Source organism: Balearica regulorum, chromosome 5 (genome assembly GCF_011004875.1).
Source record: "Balearica regulorum gibbericeps isolate bBalReg1 chromosome 5, bBalReg1.pri, whole genome shotgun sequence".
NCBI lineage: Eukaryota > Metazoa > Chordata > Aves > Gruiformes > Gruidae > Balearica > Balearica regulorum.
In genome coordinates, this window is record NC_046188.1 from 18,344,766 (window position 1) to 18,368,687 (window position 23,922).

The window sequence follows — 23,922 nt, forward strand, 5'->3', positions numbered from 1 at the left end:
TATTGTTTTCAGAATTGACTACTTACCTGAGGAATCACAGTATCTGAGCAACCAGCTGGAAATCCTAGAGAGGTCTAGGTTTTCAGGCAGAGGCATTCAGCACTTTCTGAAAGTCAGGGTGTGAATGGTGTCTTCACTGGGGCACCTGTAAGTGTGTATATACAAACTCATAAGTCCTTCTGGAAAATTTCCTTAGTTTTTCTATGGCTCAGTTCTACATCAATAAGATGCCACTACAGTGAGAATAAATCTGTGTTCATGAGGCATTCAGATACTGAAACAGAAAAAGTGCTTCAGCTAAACAGGGAGAACCTAGGAGGAGAGGGAGAGGAGTGCATCATAAATTTGCAGGGTCTGAATAAATCCATGATCTACTGCCTGGTCTGACACTAACTGTGTTGTTTGGTTTGGGGTTGGTTTTTTGCCTTGTTTTTCCACAAAAAGAAATAGTTTTAATGTCTGCGTTGTTCTGATATTTTGAGCTTGTTTCCATTTTCTAATATTTTTTTTTAAGTAAAATTCTTGTTTTCCAGCCAGCCCCCCGAGTAAATGAAACATTAGCTTATGAGCCAGTAAATTGGTGGCTGGATCAAAGGCATTAACTGGGTTTGTGGTACAACCCCAACATATCTATAGGTGACACTGAATGGGAAGATTGTACAAATAGTAATACACAGAAGTCTAGAAACGCTACAGTTGTGGTCAGGAAATTAAGGGACTGGAAACCCAGCAGTAAATGAAAAGATAAGCTAACACATGGCCATCTGATGGAAGATGAACAGTAGAAGGCAGTGATGTCAAGAGCAGCGTAGCATGGGGCAGTTTCTGGCAGTGGTAGTGAGACTTGTCATCCCAGAACAGAGAGGGAAATAGTCCTTCGATATGATCTGCTGAGAATGGAATCCAACCTACTGACATTAAGTACTTTACTACCAGATATGTTTATGGTAAACTCAGTATAGCACAACAGTAAATTGGGGGCATTATTGAGGCTGACTTTGACTGAAAAAGTTAAGTATATTGTAAAGCTTAGGGTAAGATGACAGCAATTGGAACTGTAATGTCAGAGAAGCAGAAGTTGTGTATGGTGGGTGGTACAAAAAGAATGATTATTCATGAATAGGATATACTTTGCTGAACTGAAGGAAAAGTTACTTTAGACTGAACATAAGTAAAGACCTTTATGACAGTGCTTGTGTACCAGGTTATACAAGAATACACTAGGTGTGTTGACGTGGAGGAATAGTACAAAATGTATCAGCAGAAGCATTTAAAAACCTGCCTGGAACAATTGTTAGCAAGAAAGACTCTTGCACAAGTTGAGGGTGGGATAGATGTTATCAGGTATCTTTAAGTTGCTGTACTCTTGAGTCCTTTGATGTATTTCCAGCTTCTAGGGTACGCAGAGGCACAAAAGAAAACTGTTTGCTTTATCTAATGCTGCAGAGAAAAGTTCATAGCATGGGTAAGAGCCTCCACCCATTAAATAACAGTTATTGTCACTATGGTGTAGCAACGCAAAGCCGAGATAGCTTAAATGGGTAGCCTGACATCCCCTTTCCGAAGGAGGAATCTTGGAGCAGTGCAGAGTCAGTTTGCCAGACTGCCACTCCTCACTCCCAGAGCAGGCACCAGGCCAGGGAGAGGAGGTGTGGTCCAAAAGCTATGGCGAGCTGCTGATTTCCTGCTATCACAACTCCTGTGGGGAACCCCAAACCAGGCATAGGCTGGAGCAGCCTTGGATCTCGCTCATTTAATTCAAAGGCAGGCTGCAGTGATATATACAACACTTGTGGCCAGCAAATCACTAAGCATTGCATCTGGAGTTTAATTCAGAAGCAGATTGAAATTATTTTAATTAAAAGCAGGACTGACTTTGTGATGGAATAGCCCAGGACTGTGTATTGACAGCTATCGGTTGCTTTCACACAGTTGTCCCAGAAGACTGTAGCATGCCAGCTTTAGGAAGGAGGTGTTCTTCCCCACTAAATCAGTGCTATTTGAAGATGTGGTTTTGTAAAACTTGTATTATGTTATGCAGCTAGTACATTGCATTTTGGGGCAAAATTTTCAGTGAAATCAGTGATTTTTTACACTTTTTTTCCAGCTTGCAACATGACAATTTGGCTTATTGACATTTTCAAGAAGTTTAACTAGACATAGATGAAAAGTGGTATAAGAGAATAATAAACTTTACAGGGTTACACATAAGAACACCCAACTCTGCCTATGATTATAATTTAATTGAAAAAAAATGAAAATTTTATCTCCATATTACCAGGCAATTTTGAAAACATGACTGTAGATATTGAGCCCAGGTGAGCTATGGCATAGACATGTCCTACACAGACTGAAGTATACCCCTAAACGTAATTAGCAGCTGACAATTTGCAGTATAGTCCATTAATGGCTCAGCAGGTCATGTGCATTCTGAAGCTGATAAGGGATGGTATATCGTCACCAATACAAAATACCATCACGCTCTGCTCCACCAAAACCTCAAGCTGACATCTAGAAGCTTGGGACATGAAACCATTTCAGAATACATGACCCATCCCTGGTTCATTCCTTTCCTTCTGACCTGGGGAGGGACATGAAACACTGAATTAAACACTGTCAACAGTATTTGATTGGTGATGATTAGAAAGACTACAAAATGGTAAAATACTAATCATGCTAAGAATTTGCTAGGCATGCTTCTGTGCTGAGACTGTAGAGACATGCCTTCTAAAATGTGCCTGCTTTCTTGCATGACTGAGTATGACCAGAGACCTTGGTGGTAATAACAGGCTAATAAAGGAAAGTAACTATGATAAAGGAAAAAATGTAATTTAGTTTTTCACCAGAGCAGGCCCACATAGATGGAAAATTCCACTGGTATGTGCCTTGTGGAGAGTAAGAGAGGAGTTTGCTCCAGGAATAACCACAGACATTAAATGTTCCCGCTGATTGGGAAAATTGCCTTTTTTGTTTATTTATTTACTTGGGTTTTGGTTGTGTTTTTTTTAATTACCTAAAACAGAACATATTTTTTCAGGACAAGCTACTTGGAATTGACCATTTGGCTTGGGAATGCTCAATGCAAACGTGTCTTTCTGAGCTTTCAATGGGTTTCTGTGAGAGCTGGTGGAATTGCCCGTGACATCATTGGTACTATGACTGGCCACATGTTCAGCCTTTAGCGCTAGTCAGCAATTTCTGAATTCTGGTGCAAAGAAGGTAGACTGACCTTGAAGCTTTGGGGAGAAAAACGTGCAGATCTGTATGCGTGAATAGGACAGTCCTGGTTCTAGCTGTGTTTGTACACATTCCAATGAAATACAACAGTTTCTAGTAAATTAAGCAAAGATTCACAAAATATTGCCGCTGTGATGAACCACACTGATAACAAGGTTAACAACTAACCTGTATACGAATCATAGAATCATAGAATGGTTTGGGTTGGAAGGGACCTCACAGATCATCTAGTTCCAACCCCCCTACTACAGGCAGGGACACCCTCCACTAGACCACGTTGCCCAAAGCCCCATCCAACCTGGCCTTGAACACTTCCAGGGAGGGGGCATCCACAACCTCTCTGGGCAACTTGTTCCAGTGCCTCACCACTCTCACAGTAAAGAATTTCTTTCTAAACATCTAATCTAAATCAACCCTCCTTCAGCTTGAACTCATTACCCTTGTCCTGTCACTACACTCCCTGATAAACAGTCCCTCACCAGCTTTCCTGTAGGTACTGAAAGCCGCAATTAGATCTCCCCGGAGCCGCCTTTTCTCCAGGCTGAACAACCCCAACTCTCTCAGCCTGTCCTCATAGGAGAGGTGCTCTATCCTTCCAGTCAGCTTCGTGGCCCTCCTCTGGACTCTCTCCAACAGCTTGATGTCTCTCCTGTGCTGGGGCCCCCAGAGCTGGAGGCAGTACTCCAGGTGGGGTCTCACAAGAGCGGAGTAGAGGGGCAGGATCGCCTCTTGATGCAGCCCAGGATACAGTTGGCTTTCTGGGCTGCAAGTGCACACTGCCGGCTGATGTTGAGCTTCTCATCAATCAGTACCCCCAAGTCCTTCTCCTTGGGGCTGCTTTCAATCCATTCCTCGCCCAGCCTATAGCTGTGTTTGGGATTGCGCCGACCCACGTGCAGGACCTTGCACTTGGCCTTGTTGATTTTCATGCGGTTTGCACCGGCCCACCTTTCCAGCCTGTCCAGGTCCCTCTGGATGGCATCCCTTCCCTCCAGCGTGTCGACCACACCACACAGCTTGGTGTCATCTGCAAACTTGCTGAGGGTGCACTCGATCCCACTGTCCATGTCACCGACAAAGATGTTGAACAGCGCCGGTCCCAGTACCGACCCCTGAGGAACACTGCTCGTCACTGTTCTCCACTTGGACATTGAGCCGTTGACCACAATTCTTTGAGTGCGACCATCCAGCCAATTCCTTATCCACCGAGTGGTCCATCCATCGAATCCATGTCTCTCCAATTTAGAGACAAGAATGTCGTGCGGGAGAGTGTAAGCAAGCATTCTAAGTATTTTCTCTTAGCTACCTCCAGGAGAAAGTTCAGTGTGCGGTGGATTCCTGTTGCCTTCACAGGCACCTTGTTCTCCCAACCATACTGGCTCCCTGGTGTAAGACAGACATGGGCATACTGAAGGGTATCCAGCAAAGGACCACTGTGGTGGTTAGGGGGTGGGAGCACATAACATACAAGGAAAGGTTGAGAAGTGGGTTTGCTCTGCCTTAGGAAAATGAGGCTGGTGAGGTGATCATATTCCTTGCTGTCTTCAACTACCTAGTGTGAGTGTGTAGAGAAGATGAAGCCAGATTCATCTCAGAGGTGCCACATGGGCAGGAAATGGGCAAAAAGTTGCAACATGGGAGATTCTTATTAGATATAAGGAGAAGCATTATCCCTGTGAAGGTGGTCAAACACTGGAACAGAGGCACGTAAAGTTTGTGGCTAAAGGTTGTATCCTTGGAGAAATTCAAAACTCAGCTGGAGAAGGCCCTGAGCAACCTGATTGAATTGCCCCTACTTTGAGTAGAGGCTTGGACCAGATGGCTTCTAGAGGTCACCTCCAACATGCCTTGTGCAACAGTTCTGAGACTGCAGTACCTGAAGTTCAGGAGCCTGTGCCTGGTACTGGTTCTGGCCTTTAATTTATGTAAGACTTCATAAAATGAAAGTGATATTCTCTTTGTCACTTCGACTTTGCGTTTTAGCATGGATTTTAAAGTGCTGTAAGATCTTTGGATGGAAGCCAATATAGCAAAGTAGAAGCAATAATCAGAAGTGAAGGATTTTGTTCTTAGCTTCTCTGTAAAGTGAATCTTCAGTTTCAAGATTCTCCAAATCAACACATCCAGATCAACACATCTGTTTTATGGCAGGATCAGGACAGGGCAAGAAGATCTATCCTTATCTTGATTATTTATTGATTGAAAGGCAGGGGCCAGGACTCCTGCAAGTGTTAGGTAACTTTTATTAGACTTTTTTTTTTGCTGCAGTTTCAGCCTCACATCTTGTCCTGCCTGGGAGTTTCACAACCAACCAGAACCTGTCGTGGTCACGCTCAAAACTGGCAGTTCTTGGCGCTGAACAAAACTCAACTCTCTGCCTCTAAAGGCTCAGCACATCTGCTTTGAGGGCTTGTTATCTCAGGATTTCACAAATCTTGAAAGTTTCCATCTTAACTTATGCATTAAGGTAACTGAATGAGTTTTAAAACAGAGAGGAGAGAAAGGGAAAAAAGCCCTTTGAGATGAAACACCTCTTCTGCAAGGGAGCCATGAACTGAAAGTAAGGAAAGGAGGACAATTGCCAGTAGACATCCACATCACACACTAATTGGCACAAAGTAAACCTCCCATATCCACACAGTTTTCATTTATCCAAGAAGGTTTTGCAACCCAGTTGGCTGCAGCAATTTTTGGAACATTGCAAGCAAATGTGGCTCAATCATTATAAAACAGTGAATGCCAAATCTGAGTTAAAGCCAGTTATTTGAGCAGGGATTATAGGCATTTTCCAATGATCACCACCACAGAAATAAATAAATAGATGGCTTGCTATGTATACACTCAAAGGGAAATGTTGCCCAACATGCATAGCTCTTTGTTATTAACAGTAATGAGGACACAGCTGTCTGAGCCTGGAAGCCAGTATTTGCAGAGGATAATTCTCAAGGATTTTTCTTCTCCACTGGCTTTTGTCCACTACCCATTCTTCGCTTACAAAAGAGCCCCAAAGGCCCTAACATTTATACAAGAATTACCTTGGCTTTGTGGCACTTTTGAGATTATTATAAAGTATGCTGACACACGGAGAGATTTGAAATTCAGACGAAATATGAAAAACAATTTTGTCCCTTGATAAGCTCCTCAATGCCCTTAGTGCCAAGCATAACACTCTCTTCGTAGTCAATCATGACAGCTCCTAGAGCAGCTGGCAAGGATTGCTTCCATGGGCAGAGATCTGAAAGTCTGCCTTCCCAATAAGGTCTTCTAACTCCCACTGCCTGCAAAGCTTGTGGCTGTGCTGGGGCAGACAACTGATGTGAGTGAGTCATGTATAGCTCGTCAGCTCTACAGAGACTCTATAGCAAATTTAAAACTGCCTTGCTGTCCAGACACAAGTTCTGCAAGCACCATTGGTGTGGCCAGGCTCTTTTCCCTGATTTTGTCAAGTAGGGAATAAGGTCTTAGATTCCTAGAGGAAGACAAAGCACTGTGTCTGCATTGCATGTGTGCTTGACTAATGCAGTTTGAGTGGTAAGAGATAATCTACAGGCATGCTACCTCCATCTACAGTCTCCTTGAATGCTCAAGCCAAGCAGCTTTGAATCCAGTCCATTCCTGAACGAGACGCTGGTGATGATTGCTGAAGCTTTGTGAGAGATTAGTTAGTGATGAATCTTCTATTACTATTCCAGTTCCCCATAATGGAGATCCCTCGTTTATACACATGCATGGGGTCCTCTTTTTTCATATATATTAAAGATTTCAAGATATCCTGTGAGAGTGACTAGAGCATCCATACTGGAATTCTCTCTAGGGCTATGTACATACTGCACATCTAGGATCTGTCTTGTATTTTCAGGTATCCAATACTTCACTCCCACAGTTGTTTGCATGACATGCTTGAGCAATGGTTAAAGCTTTTGTCATGTCGCACATCAGAAGTGGCCACATGAATGAATGTTATACCCTGCAGGTGGATATTTGCATCCCTTTGTTTTCATTGTGGCTTTAAGTTCTGGATGCATTTAAATCAATTTCTTTTGCTGTATTAAATGTAGGGCTGTTCTCCTCTTTACTAGTTATTGTGGTCTATTCACAGTCTCAGACCTCTTCAGCCTGCCAAAACACTTGGAAAAGGAGCTCTTAATGACTCAGTTAAAATGTACGGTCAAGAAGTTCACTTATTAGAGGAAATGTAAACTGACCACCAATTGGCTAAACCAGCTGGCTGGACTATTTGTGCTAGTGATTTCTTAAAGCTCCCTGGGGAATGAAAGTGGGAATTAGCAAGTTCTCTTCTTTTAGTTCTCTCATGCCTCTGTACCCTAACAGAAAATGTCTTTGAAAGAATTCATTGGAGGAGAAGCCAATAGGATTTCACAAATAGTTGTTTAAAAGCTTTATAAAATAGTGCTCTAAAACTCCTGTATTTTTAATATATTCCTTCTAACAGGGTCTTTTGAAACTATCCCATAGCAATTGCAGAGAAAATATACAGTTCAGACCATAGAAAATTCACTTTTTCAGTGTTAATGGTTCCACTTCTGCCAAATTTTATAAGCCTTCTCTAGAGGTTCTTGCATGAGACTATTTCATATCATGCAGCAAAAGGAGGAATGTAAGGACCTTTTGCTAGAAGTATGTTTTAATTTCTTAGTGTGCATTTCCTGGTTCTGACTGCACATCTTTTTTGCTTCCATTGCAATAGAAAGTGTCGCTTACATAACCTCTCAGCAACTGGGAGTATTCTCTGTAAGTGCTCATGTGATCCTCTCACTACTCTACCAGTAGATCTCAGTAGAGTGTATGATCATACAAAGTAGGTCATTTTGAGAAACAGGTAGTACAACAGTAGCATTCCATTTACTCAACTGAAAAATATGTTTCCTGCTGATGAAGATGAAACCATTGATGTTGAGCAGCAACTGCTTGGTACCTCCTGATTCAGCAGGTTCAATGTAGTCAGTGGGATGATAAACACATCTTTACTCTGCTCCTGTAGGGTATTCGGCTCCCTCTTGTTCTGCTGTACCACAGCTACTTGGAATAAGCATTAAGTGCAGCAAGGAAATACCTGAAATTTCCAAATCCCATGCACTGACCATGGATTTTGTAAGTTGTGCAGAACCTGCATCAGGAGATCATGAATCCAGAGAGTACAGTTGTGTTCCAGTCCGTGGAGTTTCTACTTTTAAGCAAAGTCCTTAACTGAAATCAGTAGTTTGTCTCATTTCTAATCCGGAATTAACATGCAGGCTGTGCATTTGTGAAAAGGCTCTCATGGGACGCTGGTAATACTCCATGGAACTGGGTGTGATCTCGTACCAACAGGGAGCCCTGGGAACTGGTGGGAGTCATGCAGGTGATGCCAAGTGTGTGGCTGGTGCCCCTTTTGTCCCCTTGCTATGCACTTACCTGCATGGCTGTCCTATAAACCTCAGTCACAAAAGCAAGATCAGAACTATGCTCAGAGACCAAAGTTCTTTCACAGTTTAGCTGTTGTTTATCATCTTTGAGTAATGTTAAAAGTGTGCTAGCTAAGGAAGGGCTCAGATAGCTGGCAGGAGATCTAGAACCTGTGACACATGTTGAGCAATTTCATACCAGGCAGAAAGGAGCAGCATTACAGATTCATGCCTCAGCACTACTTAGTATCCACTTCCAGGCTGACCATCTATGTGAAAAAAACACTTTAATCCTTGTTTAGCAATCAACCAATAACATAACGCATATGTGCAGATAGATAGAAAATGAATTCGGCAATCAATGGCAAGTCCTCAGACACTGAAATATGCAATTAAACAGGTGTTTAGGGAGTTGATCTTGGGTTGTGTCCAAGCTCAGCAGGGTCAGTCGTCCTTGGAAAAAAACACTGACCCCACACAGCAGCAGTTTGAATTTGGCTTCAGTCTGCACTTTAGGAATGTGGTACTGTTATTTCTCCCCTTTTCTTATCAAATGTAATTATCTTGAGAAAAAAAAGTTTTGAGAAAACATGTGATTTCACTAAGTAAAAATCTACTACTGAGGAAATTATTTCTCAGTGTCCAAATAAGGAGTGGGGGAGAAGTTTGGGGAAAGTGCTCTGTTCCAAGTAATCTTGGAACTGATACCCATGTTACTGAGCTCGAATGTTTAGTCCTGGCGTGCAATTATTCCTATAAAAAAATAGACATCCAATCTTTGTATTATTTTAAAATGGAGCCCTGAGGGTTATAAATGACTGAATGAGCTTCAGTGTTTGAGCAGACAGAGATTCTGGAACAAGCTCACAACTTGCAGAGCCTCTCTGCAAGAACTTTTCATCTCAAGAGCAGGGTGATCTCCTGGGGTTGTGTTGGTATAACAGTGGGACTAAAATACAGACAGAATAAAATAAAGAAGTTGGACCCCCAAACCACCCATACCTCCTAGTAGAAGGGGGAAGGCGACTTTTCATGGCAAACTTTTTTTGCTCTGCAAGACCTGTGCTCTCACAAGTGTCAAATTAATCTTCAGCCCTACTGCGTTGAACCCCATGGTGCTAATGGTTCTCAAATAATCATGATGGCAAAAACATACCCACTTTTGTCAATGGTTGGTCAAAAGAATGAAACACAGCCGTAGCTACTACTGTGACCCACAGAAATTTGTGGCATGATTATAAGAATTCATTACTTAAGACAGGAAGTCATGCATGCTAAATATGTTCCAAATAGAACAAAATGTAACAGTCCATCTGCGAAACAGCGCACATTGCCAAAAGCATATCATCTTGGAAATCTGCTGTCCACATTGGCTTCCCTCTTGAATACAGAGTCCAAGCAAAGTTTCTCTTCTAATCACCAAAGTCTCCAAGAATGTGGTTCTAGCTCGGAGAACATAAGTCCACGTTCTTCCATGATAGCGCTCTGCTAGGGGTGTTATCACCTTGCCAGCCAGCAGGGAAAGGGGTTGTCATGGAGGGAGCGGAATGGTCACAGCACTCTGAGCATGGACCTCGCTTGTGGAGGGATAAGTGCAGTCACGGATCCCACCACTTTCAACACCGGTGGATGGACTTAACAAGGTAGTAGTCTCCCTTGTCCCTGTAGTGGCAGGTGCAAATTATCTCCTTGGGATGGAACTTTTTGGGTAAGCTCTCCCCATGCATTTTCTCTGTGGTGTGGTATGTGAGCACACACTCATAAATACTGGAATGAAACTCATCAATATATTTATTTAATTTTTTTTTCTTTTAAATGTAGCTTTTTGTCAAGAAAGTCTTTTCCTGAAGGACTCTGAGATTGCCCCTGAACTGACAAGCTGATCTCAAGGACTTAGTTTTCTTCTGTATTCTTTAATGCATAAAGCCCTGTTTATGCACAAAGCCCTGCTTTTCTGAGCAGAAGAAAGGCAAACAATGTCTTTGCTTACAGGTTTTGAATGCCACCTTCCAGTAGGCAGGTGCTTGAGTTCCTAAGCACCTCTTCTCATTCTCCTCTTGTCTGCTGGCTTTCTCCCCTGGCTTTCCACCTCCTAAAGTCACTTAGCTTGCCAAACAATCTCCTACTTCCAGCATGTCCACTTCCCCTGAACTGCAGTTTAGTCCTCTCTGGCTCTTTGATTCAACAGATTGTCTGTGGTAATAACTTGGATTCTTCCTCTTTACCTTGCTTCATGCTTCATAAAGATGCAATTATTCTACATGTCCTGAGATGAAGGTGGTTGGCATGTCCAACATCTTTAGGCTGACGACCCAACATCTTCTAGAATAAGAACGCTATTGTGGTGGGTTGACCCTGGCTGAGGGCCAGGTGTCCACCAGAGCCGCTCCATCACTCCCCTCCTTCATTAGACAGGAGAAAAGGCACAACAAAAAGCTTGTGGGACAAGATAAGGACAGGGAGAGATCACTCACTAATTATCATCACGAGCAAAACAGACTGAACTTAGAGAGGGAATTCATCTAATTTATTACTAAGCAAAACAGAGTAGAGGAATGAGAAATAAAATCAAATCTCAAAACACCTCCCCCCACCCCTCCCATCTTCCCGGGCTCAACTTCACTCCCGGCTTCAACCTCTGCCCCCTCCAGCGGCACAGGGGGACGGGGAATGGGGGTTACGGTCAGTTCATCACATGGTGTTTCTGCCGCTTCTTCATCCTCAGGGGGAGGACTCCTCTCATCGTTCCCCTGCTCCAGCATGGAGTCCCTCTCACAGGAGACAGTCCTTCACAAACTTCTCCAACGTGAGTCTCTCCCACGGGCTACAGTCCTTCACGAACTGCTCCAGTGTGGGTCTCTTCCACGGGGTGCAGACCTTCAGGAGCAAACTGCTCCAGCGTGGGTCCCCCATGGGGTCACAAGTTCTGCCAGCAAACCTGCTCTGGCATGGGGTCCTCTCTCCACGGATCCACAGATCCTGCCAGGAGCTTGCTCCAGCGTGGGCTTCCCATGGGCCACAGCCTCCTTCAGGTGTCTCCACCTGCTCCGGCGTGGGGTCCTCCATGGGCTGCAGGTGGAATCGCTACACCCCCTTATCCTCCCTCCATGGGCTGCAGGGGGACAGCCTGCTTCACCATGGTCTTCACCACGGGCTGCAGGGGAATCTTGCTCCGGCGCCTGGAGCACCTCCTGCCCCTCCTTCTGCACTGACTTTGGTGTCTGCAGATGTTCTTACATCTTCTCACTCCTCTCTCTGGCTGCAAAAGCACTCTCTGTTTTTCTCTTTCTTAAATATGTTATCACAGAGGCGCTGATTGGCTTGGCCTTGGCCAGTGGCAGATCCGTCTTGGAGCCGGCTGGCATTGGCTCTGTCAGACACAGGGGAAGCTTCTAGCAGCTTCTAGCAGCTTCTAGCAGCTTCTCACAGCTGTAGCCCCCCCCGCTACCAAAACCTTGCCACACAAACCCAACACAGCTATCAACATTCTCTATGTTTTACGTACTTTTTATGCAGTTATTATAAACATATCCTACTAAAAATCAAATTTATTGATAAAAGTACAAACAAAAACTGAAAAATTGCACATACATACATTTAAAACTTTGCAAAGGAGAAATCACTTGGAAGAACTTTACAAACTCCTATCCCCATTTTCAGAGTTTCAGTGGCCAAGATAGATCACCTAATGGCCTAGGAAATTAAAAAAAGATGTAAGGTAAGCAGAAAGTCTCAGGTGTGATGGTTATGAATACAGATAAAAATAACTAAACAATGTTAAATCATTCTATGAAGATCGTAAGACACCACTTTGACCACATAATCTGTCTTTTTTTTGTGACTCAGGCCATAGAACCTTATCCAGCAGTTGGTGTTTCAAGCATACAATTTTTGCTACAGCATATTTCAAAGAAATACTGTTCAGGTATAAGGCCCTAATGTAATGGAACATCTACCACAGGCTTTATTATGTTTTTCAGATGGTTAATCAGTCATACTGCTAAAATTTGTGCCTTATTTTTATTTTGACTTTGTCTTCTAAACACTAAATTTCATCCCATTGTCTTTTGCTAGGTTTAGTGACCATCTCCAGCTAAAACCTTTGTTTCCTTGAGGATGTTTATAGATCCCAGGCAAATATGCCTTGAACCTTTTCTCAAATAGATCAATAAATGTGGAATTATCTTGCTCTGAGACAAGTTTTCGTGAATTGAAATTACTCTTTGGAGATTTCCTGATCTCTTTGCAATATCGCTTTTTGAAGTGCTGACACCAGAAATGTATTTCAGTCATTATTTTACTAATGCAATATACAGTGGTAAGAACAATTTCCTGTGTCTACTTAGTGTTCTCATGTTTATGCTTGCTCTTTCAGCAACGCCGTGCCAAGAAAAGTTCATGTTCAAGTGATTATCTTTAATGTCCCCAGGGTTATTTTCATGACATTTTTTACTCTTGATATATGACCTTGCATTTGTCTGTCTTGAAATGCACTTTCAAATGTGCCCACTATACCTAACAAATCACCTTTATATGAGTTTTGTTCGTTTTTTAGTTCTTAACTCCACCAGCTTATGATCCTCTGCATTTTATCCCAAATGTGGATAACAGTGGAACAAAACCAGATCCTCAGGATCCTGTAGACACTCACAGCATGATTCCACATTTAAGACTCTCTCTTGAGATTTCTGGTCTCCTACTTTTAGCCTCTTTCTTTTGAGCAGTATTGAGTATGTCTGGTCTTGATTCAATAGATGAGAATATTGCTTTTCTTTTTATGCTGTGTTTTTTTGCGATAGTATTAATATAAATGAATGGCCTCAGTCTTGCATTCTTTGTGGACACGAGTCAGTATAAAAGATCGCTATATCTTCTGATAAGAATTAGCCTCCCTGGTGAGATGTGGTGTTGTGCTGCAGTTTGACATCTAGGTTTTCTTTCTGACTATATTAATATGCTGCCCCAATTTTTTTTTTGCATATGGCTTTTGAATTTATTTTTTTTTAAATTTATGGGCAATGAATTAAAAAAAAAATCATTCATCGTTCTATGATGTGGCTGAATTCTAAAGAATCCATGAAGCTTACTGCTAGCTTTTACAGATAATAATACACAAAGCCAGTAATTTGCATGCTAAACACAATTAGTTCATTTATTTATTTTAACACTGTAAATGATATCTATCCAGTCACCAGGCATCCTGCCATCCATTAAAAATACAATCTGTAGCAATAAAAACAAAGCATCAGCACATCACATCCCACAAAACGCAGTCAGTCAGCCAGAAATATAAAAAACCCACTTTCTCCACCCTTCCAATCCCCAAATGAAACCCCACTGCCCCAGCCACCTCACCTCTGTCAAAATGTCAAGTAAACAGAACATCACACCCCAGGGTTGCTAGACCAAACCACCACAGCCAGAAATTTTTAAGGCAGACACCCCGAGCGGAGAGGGAAGGTTGTGGTTAATTTTGGAGTATTCAGGCTCACGGTCGTGCAGCAAGGGCTTCCTGACACATGTATGTGGAGATGCCTCCTACCTATTCTATCATTCAGTCAGTAAACCAAAGATCTTTAAAACTCACAGCTTTGAGCCATGAAGCTCTGTGTTCATTTCAGGTGGTATTTGTTAGGAGGCAGAGAGCAGTGGTCTGGATGGGCCGTGCTCTCAGTATTCAGCTGGGAAGTAACAAAGTGAATCATTCCCACTTCAGGACAAATTTTAATTTCAGTCTGGACTTCTGCCTGAACTTATGCCCTTGGAACTAGCTGTGGGAGCAGTAATGTGAACACAACAACTGGAAGGATGGATGGGAGAATATAGATGACTGCTAATTTGATAGCACACAGCAGCAAAATCAAGAGCCAAGACATCCAGAGCCGGTGTTGGCCAAGCACTGCTAGGCAAGAGAAGTTTTGATCAGGGATCCATCCTGCCCTGCCTAGGTTCCTTAGTGTTGTTTTAAGTGCTGAACAGCTGCTCTCTCAAAATCGGGAACCTTTAAGGAGTCACCCAGAGTCACTAGTTACTTGGGAAAATGCAGGCTTATTCAAAATGATTAGGTCTTATAACAACTTTTAACATTGTCCTGTTTAGAAATGTAGCTTCACAGCAACAGTTCTAGTCTTGTCTGTAAGGGTAAGAAAAGCTGTGCTACTGTCATGGTTTAACCCCAGCCAGTAACTAAGCACCACGCAGCTGCTTGCTCACCCCTCCCTTCCCCAAGGGGACGGGGAGGAGAATAAAAAAAAACACCCTTGTGGGTTGAGGTAAAGACAGTTTAATAGGATAACAAAGGAAGAGAATAATAATAGTAATAGTAATAATAGTCATAGTAATAGCAATAGCAACAGTAATAATAAAAAAAAGTAAGAAATGCACAAATGCAATTGCTCAGCACATACTGGAGGAAAAAAAATCAACCCGATGCCCAGTCTGTTTCCGAGCAGCGATCCTGCCTCCCAACTAGCTTCCCCAGTTATATCTGGAGCATGACATTATATGGCAGGGAATATCCCTTTGGCCAGTGTGGGCCAGCTGTCCTGGCTGTGCTCTCCCAGCTTCTTGTGCACCTGGCAGGGCGTGGGAAGCTGAAAAGTCTTTGACTTAGTGTCGACACTACAACTACCTAGCAACAACTAAAAACATCAGTGTGTTATCAACATTATTCGCATACTAAATCTAAAACACAGCACTACACCAGCTACTAGAAAGCTGAAACCAGGACAGGTAGCTAGATAACTCTTTCAATTTGCCACTGACTGTCAATGGTTCTCTCCCTGTTTCAGTAACTACTGGAAGCTTTGAGGTTCAATGCATCATTAGGGTAGGACAGTAATGTTGTGAGTAGCATAGAAGAAACAAGGTTAGCTGAAAGAGCCTTTGATGCCTCTGAGGTCTCCAAGCAGAACATAATGCTTTCAGAATTCTTTTACTTTAGATCTCATTAGCCAATACAAAGACTGCATGAAATTTCTGAAAAAGTCGCATCTTTAAGTGTTCATATAATAGGGTCAGGTTGTATTGAGCTACATGAAGGACTACAAGTTGGAAATGTTTGTGACCTGTTCTTGCTTCTACCTTGTGAGTCATCACAGGCTAGTCCTTCAATTTCTTAGTCTTGAATTTCCCAGTTAAAATTCAGGGCCGCTGGTATTTATCACCAAGTAGGACATTACAGGGTTTCATTGTACAGTTTTATTTGAATTAGGATTGGAATGCTTCAAATAAAAATGGACTAATTGTGAACTGACTCTATGTATAAGAGGACAGGCCCTGCCCTGAATAGTTTTAGATGCTAAACAGTGAGGGAAGCTGGACTATGACAGCTATTCTATTTTTCAGATAGGAAGCAGGGCATTGAAGATGAAGAGCAAGGATGAGTGAGGGTAAATCCTCAGCTCATGAGCTACAGTGTGGTCACTGCCACTGTGCCAGTTCCTTGTCATGCACAGTAACCACCAGGTATCTTAATCTGTTTTCACTGAGGACAGATCTAATTTATATTTGCTTCCCAGTTCACCTCATGGCAATTCCACTTGTAGCCATATACTGAGTAATTTAGCCAAAATCACAGAAGAGGTCTCCAATAAAACTAGCTATTAGTAAAACCTAGACTTGCTCTTGGGATGCAGGTCATGTTTTGTAAGGATCTTGACAAAGAAAGGTATGAAAAGAAGGTTCAGTATTACGAAAACTGTCCTTGGATATCCATGATGGGTGACACCATCTGATGATTTCACGGTACTGATGTCCAAATCATCAAATATCACAATCTATTAACACCTTGGATGGGGGGCAGTGGGGTTTCTAGGGTTTCTTGCTAGCTTGCTTCCCTGTAGTAACTCTTCTGCTTTCCAGCTGATTAGACTTTACTTTGGGGCTCAGACAGTCATTGTGGGATTTCTTTCCATGGTGAAGACTGCAATGCAAGTTATGCTGGGTCAGAAGTACTCTTCCAGGATCCAGAGAACTGCATCTCAGGGACTTTTTAGTCACATGTGCTGTCCTTGTATTGAGTAGTCCTTACAATTTTTTATTCTAGGAATTTGTCTTATCTGCTTTGAACCTACAAAACTGTTGACAATCTAGTATCATATACATTTAGCATCACAGTTTTACTCGAGTGAGTAGAGTGATACAAATGAGCTTTGAAGTGATATTCCCAGGGCATGAACACACTTAGAATTTATGGTTGAATGGGACAGAAATAATAATCTGTGCAACCAGAATAAGAAATTATTTACACATTATTGACTAGCTGTTAGATTGTTTCCACTATCAATTTTCCACTCAACCAAAAATGCCCTGGGAGTGTTTTGGTATAGTTTCTATGCGGCACTTAAGTCTAGTGAATCCATTATATGCAATCTCTCAAAGTTTTATGGATAGTTTGCTCCCCAGTGGAAATAAGTGTTGGGGTTTTTTTCTTTCCCTGGCAAATGTCTAGTTTTGACTTTATCAATCATGCCAATTCTCACTGTATGCTGCACCATGAAAATGGGCTGGGCAAGGCACCCTCTGTCCTCCCACCTCTGATATTCTTCAAGAGGATACTTAATGGTTAGCCAATTGTTGCACCAACATTTTATTCAGTGTGCAAATACCAGCTTTCACTTAGTGTGCCCATGAAATGCAAATAACCCCTGGCAGACAGGCTGGGATTACACTATCTGTTTGTACTGAGAAGGCTGCTTGCCAAAAATAATTGATTTGATTGCATTGGCTGGGCCTGTCAGAGTTTAATGGCGCATCATGGTAAGGGGGAATCCTAGAAGAAGCCAGAGACATGTAATGTAGAACTGGGTGTGTGCACTCAGGCCCAAGCAGAAAGATTTTATGCTATCAGTAATGCTGCTTATACTACATAAAACTTCATTAAGTCAGTGAAGTATGATTCAGTGTAAAACATGGGGAGTCAAGGTATTCTGCATAGATAACTTCAGATTGATCAGGTTTTCTAAGTAAGTGCAGCAGAAAATCTACAGGTAGCCTCCATTCTAAAAAATTTTGTGTTCAGATGCAAATATGTCTCCAATACCACCAGAAAAGGCAAAAATTGGGAGTAAGCAAAGAAATCTGCTTGGTAGATAGCAAAGGAAAGAGGAGTGATGCCTTACTTTTCCTGAGTGATTGCACTGCTGCTCATGCAACTGCTACAAAGATGACTCAGGGACAAAACTGATCCTGCAGCCACCCATTGCTTTCGGTGAAGGGTACATGTTGTACCCTTGCAAGAAAGATGCACCACAGCATCTGTAGGCTTCAAACAGCATTGCTACCATACATGGTGGCAAGACCCTGTCCCTCATTTTGTCTCCACTGGTCTTCACCTATTAATATTTCTGAAAGCAGGTAGCATGGAAAATGAAAATCTCCTTTTTAAGTTTGGAGTAGGCTAGAAACAGCAGGGTTGGCAAGTCCCCAAGATCCCACTCCTAAAACAATAAGCAAACATGACAAATAGAAAGCTTTTTCATTTAGAAAATATTAATGTCATCCTTATTAAATTTATGGTTAGATAAAATCTGTGTTCCAATGCTGCCAATTATGTGTGATACCCTGTATAAAGGGAGGATCCAGAATTTTTAGCCCAATCACAGAAGCAATAGATAAACTGCACAACACATTTATGTACTTATATAGTCTAGACTTGTTATCTTACTCCTTTCCCACTTCCCCCACCACTTTGCCAACCTTTCCTCTGGACCGTAAATATGTGGGAACTGATTTCTGACAGAGCTAATTACCTCTAATTGTGCCACTCTTGTTATCTTACCAGCTTTGACTCACCACAAATGGCTCTGGTACAGACATTGGCAAGATAAGAACCCTAGACTTTCTCCATATATATAATATGTATGTATTTATTTATATATCCAAACATGTTAGATATGATGCTGTGGTAGATTGGATCAGTTATTTCATGACTACTGGGATTTTACAGCCATGTGGCTGTGCTGGGTGCCTCAGAGGCAGATACTGAGAGATAATTCCTGTCCTCTGCCGCCTGCTCCAGCCCAGTGCGTTTGTGAGATACTTTCAGTCATGACCCAACGAAGTCTGGGTTAATAAGAATCAGGGAGGGATCAAGGGAGCAGCATTGCTCAGATGACATAGTACTTCAGCAAAGGCCAGTGCACAGTATGCTGGAATAAAAAATAGTTTAGGTATCAATAAATAAAACATAGAAATCTGAATTGGCTGAAAAAATGATACAATTTATCTTTTGATATTTCCATTTCTGACATCTAGAGGTAAACCCGATGCCAGAAACATCAGGGAAGAGATTGAGCAAGGAGGGATTCAAATTGAACTTATGACTCAGAAAGGCATTTTTAATCAGTTAGGTTCCAGTGTCCTGGCTTATATGAATGTAGGAATGCTATTCACCTCCTTTGCAAAAAAAATAAAAATAGCCCACAGCAAAAACTCCCTAAGGGGTTGTAATAAAAAGTCAAATACATTAAAAACAATAAGGATGGTAAAAAAAAAAAAAAAAAGAAAAAAAAGAAAAGAGTTTTATTGTCAGGAAATTGATTCCAGGGAAGTATACATTTTTCTTCTCAGGTAAAGGTTGATTTTGGTTGAACCTTCTGTCAGAGAAATTACAGTGGGATAATCTGCATTGGTGGGGGTAGGAAGTAATTTTTTTTATATATGTCTGAGTTGTGTTTGTACATGTCTAGAACTCCCATTCATCTCTTAGTCTGCAGTGGGGATATATAGCCCTTTCAGCAGCCCTTCCCTAGGGCTGAACACTGCCCTGTGGCATGGAAATTGCAGTTCAGTGACAAAGCAAATGTGGAAGTAATAAAAAACTCAAGGTAATGCAATCCCTGTCTTGAGGAGCTCTGAGAAACACTGGGTCATCTGCAAAAGGGAGAGATTTGATGAGCACCCTCAGTTCTCACTGCCCTCAGAGATTTATTCTTATGACTTTTACTTCAGGTTATGGTCATTCTCTCTTCTCCACCACACTTTGGTTCCTCGCACGGACCCAGTGTACACCTTGTGAGTGCAAGTCCCTGTACAGTGTGAACAATCTTTTGTTGTTGCCATTTCTAATATTTTCTTGCTGTATTTCTGTGTTGCAGATGTGGATGAATGCGCATCAGATTCTCACCAGTGTAACCCCACCCAGATCTGCATAAATACTGAGGGGGGCTATACCTGTTCCTGCACTGAAGGCTACTGGCTGTTAGAAGGCCAGTGTTTAGGTAAAAACCTCGTGCGATGTGAGATTTGTGTATCTGTGTATGTGTACCACTGAATAGCTGAAATAATGTCACTGGGCATCTTTGTCAAGCACACAGTTAAACCTTTGGCTACGTGGAAACCGATGTCTTTCGTATTTGTAAGTGCCAACAGTATGCTTGGCAGAGAGGCTCCCTCGTGGAACAAAAATGTAGATGTAAATGCCATATGACCAGCACCCATGTTACACGTGGGATTTTGATATTCCCAGTCTGAAGGATTCCCTTTCATATAAGATCAATCAGAGGCATGTATGCAAAAAGATCTGTTCCCAAATAGATCTGTCCTTTCCACACCGTGACAGTCTGGACCTGAAGGGATCAGCATTTGACACCGAGAAACAGGCCAGTAAATCCCTGTTCAACCAACCCCTTTGCTTGGGCGTGGAGAAAAAAATTATCTCTGAACTAGGTGCCATTTCAGTAGCTTCCAAGCAGTTTCATTTTGATTTTATCAATTTCCTTGCAGCAATGTCCTGTTCATCCTTTGAGCTCAGCACTGTTGAAAAAACATCCCTCCACAAACAGCATGGGAAAACCTTCCAGCTCCCCTCTCCCCCAGCCCATTCCCCTCACTTGACATGCCCATGGGATGATGAAGTAGACGTTAATTTTAGGTACACAGATAGGACCTGGGAGATAGGATACAACTGGGTTTTTTTTAAAGTTTGCTCTTTTTTTCCCCCCCTCGGTGCAGGCTGTTTGCCTGCCAGCTCTGCGGAGCTGGACCATCCTGTCACAACACCTCCGCTGGAAGGAGAACGGGCTTTCCCTGCCCATTCATCCCTGGAGCCTCTCCAGTTATTTTCCAACTTTCTCCTCCCAAGTACCAATTCCAGTGAAGGACTGACTCACGGCTGCTTTCCTAACTACTGCAAACAGCTGCTGTGTAACTCACCTGGCAGGGACAGAGCTGAGCCTCGTCCAAGTGGGGTCTGCGCAGCCATAGCTGCTTTGGGGAGTCACTCTCTCGTAGTTCCCCTGCAATATGAAGTCTCCAAGCCCCCTGCTCCTTAATCTCTGATAATTCTTCTTCTCTTGGAGAAAAAAAGCTTGTGCCGGGGACTGTGCAGGCATACGTGGTGGGGTGGGGATGAGGAAGGGCAGGGAGCGGGATTCTGCTCTACACAGCCTGTTGTGTTACCCATTTACTTCTCCCAGTTACAGCCCAAATTTCAGGGTTGTATGCAGCATTCAGGCTTTGGACATGGATCTAAAGTGCTTTACTGCTTGATGGATATACCAGAGAACTGAAGTGGCTGCTTTGCTGAACTGATTTGAGTATCTGTTTATGCCATTTAAAATAGGCAAGAACATCCCAGTGTTGCCCACTTTATTATGGGGTGCATTATTACAAGGCAATGCAAAGAGCTAAAAGCAAATTGCATTTGGAGTCATTATATTTTTCCCTAAGTGTCAAAAATGTCTCAGTTTTCCATACTCCATGGCCTTGAAGAAGTGATTTTTGCTGGCATAAAGCAGTAAAAGACTATTTAATGTAATCAGAGGGCTGGGTTGGGTTTTTAGAGACAGGCTTTTATGGTGCACTGTTAGTAAATGACAGTTACAAAAAGCTACACTTCTACCTATTGTAATTATCCCAGTAAAGTTTATACAGGAGGGGTCAGTACAGCAGTGTCCGCATGACCCACCCACAAGAAGCTCTGTAAAACTCCTTATCCGCAACATGACACACTCTTCAGATAACAGTCCTGCAAAAGCCAAAGCATGTATTTAAAGCAATGCGTTGTGTCAGTGAAATGAGATATTCATTTAGAATCATAAAATCATAGACTGGTTTGGGTTGGAAGGGACCTTAAAGATCATCTAGTTCCAACCTCCCTGCCATGGGCAGGGACACCCTCCACTCCACTAGGTTGCCCAAATTTACTTAAAACTCACGTCAATTTTTGCACTATTTAGGCCAAGCCTACTGCTGGTGTAAATACCATAGCTGACCCTGGCCTTTGGGTTATTTTGCTATTTAGAATGCAGTGGGAAATAAAAGCTAGTAAGTGTAAAACTGAGTGTCAGTGTCCTTGCTTTTTTACAGAGAGAGAATATTTCCAAGACTTTTGACATTTTCAGAATGGTTTCCTGAGACTTTCTATGGCAAAACTACCTCAGTGAGGCCAAGAACATAAACTTGAATTGCAGGATGTAGCTACTTATACAACAGATTCACAACATTGTTGGTTTTATGGTATTACCACATCATGTAAATGTTCAAGTCGGTCAAGAATTCAGTTTCCCAAAACATTCTTAATATTTAACACTAAAACAGGAAGCAACCAATTTAGCTAACAAATAATGAACTGCTGGAATTCATGCAGATATGTATATAGACATGTGAACCATGGGAAGAATACTGTCATTTTGATTTTCACATGCGTTGGAACCTAATGGGGGCCATTTCACCAAAGCTTGTGCCTTACCGCTTTGCTTGTTCTGGCAAACTGACTGGAGGTAATACACTTGGTTTTCTACTGCAGAAACTTAACTTCAAAGCTTTGAACGTAGCCATTACAAAAAGTCTCCATAAATCAAAAGCCAGTTGATACCAAAAGAAATGTAAAGCCTTGGAAAGGACAACTACCCCAGGCGTTTCATTCCAGTTCTTAGTCCAGGAGCAAAATTCTTCTAGCACTTAGCAGCATGCGTACCTTACAGCATTTTCTTGTGCTTATAACAGTCAGTTGCATGTATTGCTAATGCTGCAATTCAGCCCAAACTGCTATTTTGGCAGTAAATTTACTGTTTACATTTTAGAGTCTATAACTTGTCAGATAAAATTTCATATAAAATGTGAATGTGACTATTTGGAAAGAAGTCCTTAAAGAATATCCTCTCTAAAAAAGAAGCATCTAGTAACAAAGACATCGCTTTTTTAGTGAGTAGCTTTGGTATATGTGGAGGTCAACGTTTTCTATCTTGATTCTGACAAAACTTTGCTACAACGTTGGCTGTGCTTGTGATGATGGGCTGTGCCAGCTATGAGGTATGCTTCGAAGTAACTGCTGAAAGGGACTGACTCTGGGCTTCCTCATGGCATCGCATGAAGTTGAAGATCACAGCAAAGACAATCACTTCATAGGACATACTGATAAATGTCAGCTGGATAAAAATACATTACTGCGTTCTTTTGGGTAGAGATGTAATTTAAGTATAACTCTGGGTCTGAACACCTGTAAGTGTGGTTGTTAGATCTGTAACCGGGACGCTGTTAGTGGTACCGTTGACTCAGTGTGTTTGCTGCTTTGTACCTGCACATGAAAATGCAGACCACTCTACTTTCCATCTTCCCCACCTGTAGATATAGATGAATGTCGCTATGGCTACTGCCAGCAGCTGTGTGCCAATGTGCCCGGTTCCTACTCCTGCACATGCAACCCAGGCTTTACCCTTAATGACGATGGAAGATCATGCCAAGGTACTGTGTATGGTAAACCATGACTGAAGTCTTTTGTCCCAACCCCTAAAATTTGCTTCATTTTTAGAACACAAGTAACTTTCCCAGCATTGCTTTTGGAAGTGTTTATAAGCTTGTCAGCCTGAGATAATTCTGTAGCTTCACAGTACCTCAGAGGGGTACAGGGGCAACATGACCAGAGTATCAGAAAAAATATGCACAGAGGCCCAAGCCCCCTATAATACAGATTTACTCAATTCATTTAAACTACAGACAGTTTAGGTACTGAAGTTACTTTTAAAATCTGAGGCTGTGTGACCCATCTGAAACAGAAAAACTCTGTCAGATCAGCAAATTATATCTGAGTCTCCCAAGCTCCATACTTGGGTCCTGAGCATTAGACCACCTTCTGCTGTGATGTGCTACCTGAATCAAAGTCAACGCAAGCTCTTCATGAAGCCTTTCCCTAGCTAAGCAGGGAGCATCTTCCCACATGCAGCAGGAAATGGTGTGTAATGATGTGAGGACTTTCCAGAAGCTGCTAATGTTCTAAAAAGGAGGAAAAAAGGTTTTGTCATAGCCCTAGGTTTCCATAAGGACCGTTCCTCATTGC

At 42.2% G+C, this 23,922-nt stretch overlaps 1 protein-coding gene across 1 annotated transcript in view; it reads left to right on the top strand.

Moving 5' to 3' along the window:
- FBLN5 (fibulin 5) overlaps positions 1–23,922 on the top strand; it is a 55,480-nt gene that overhangs the window by 16,472 nt on the left and 15,086 nt on the right. Inside the window, exons 5-6 of the mRNA XM_075753678.1 lie at positions 19,742–19,864; positions 23,214–23,330. Coding sequence (XP_075609793.1) covers positions 19,742–19,864; positions 23,214–23,330 — 240 coding nt within the window. The remainder of the gene's footprint in view (positions 1–19,741; positions 19,865–23,213; positions 23,331–23,922) is intronic.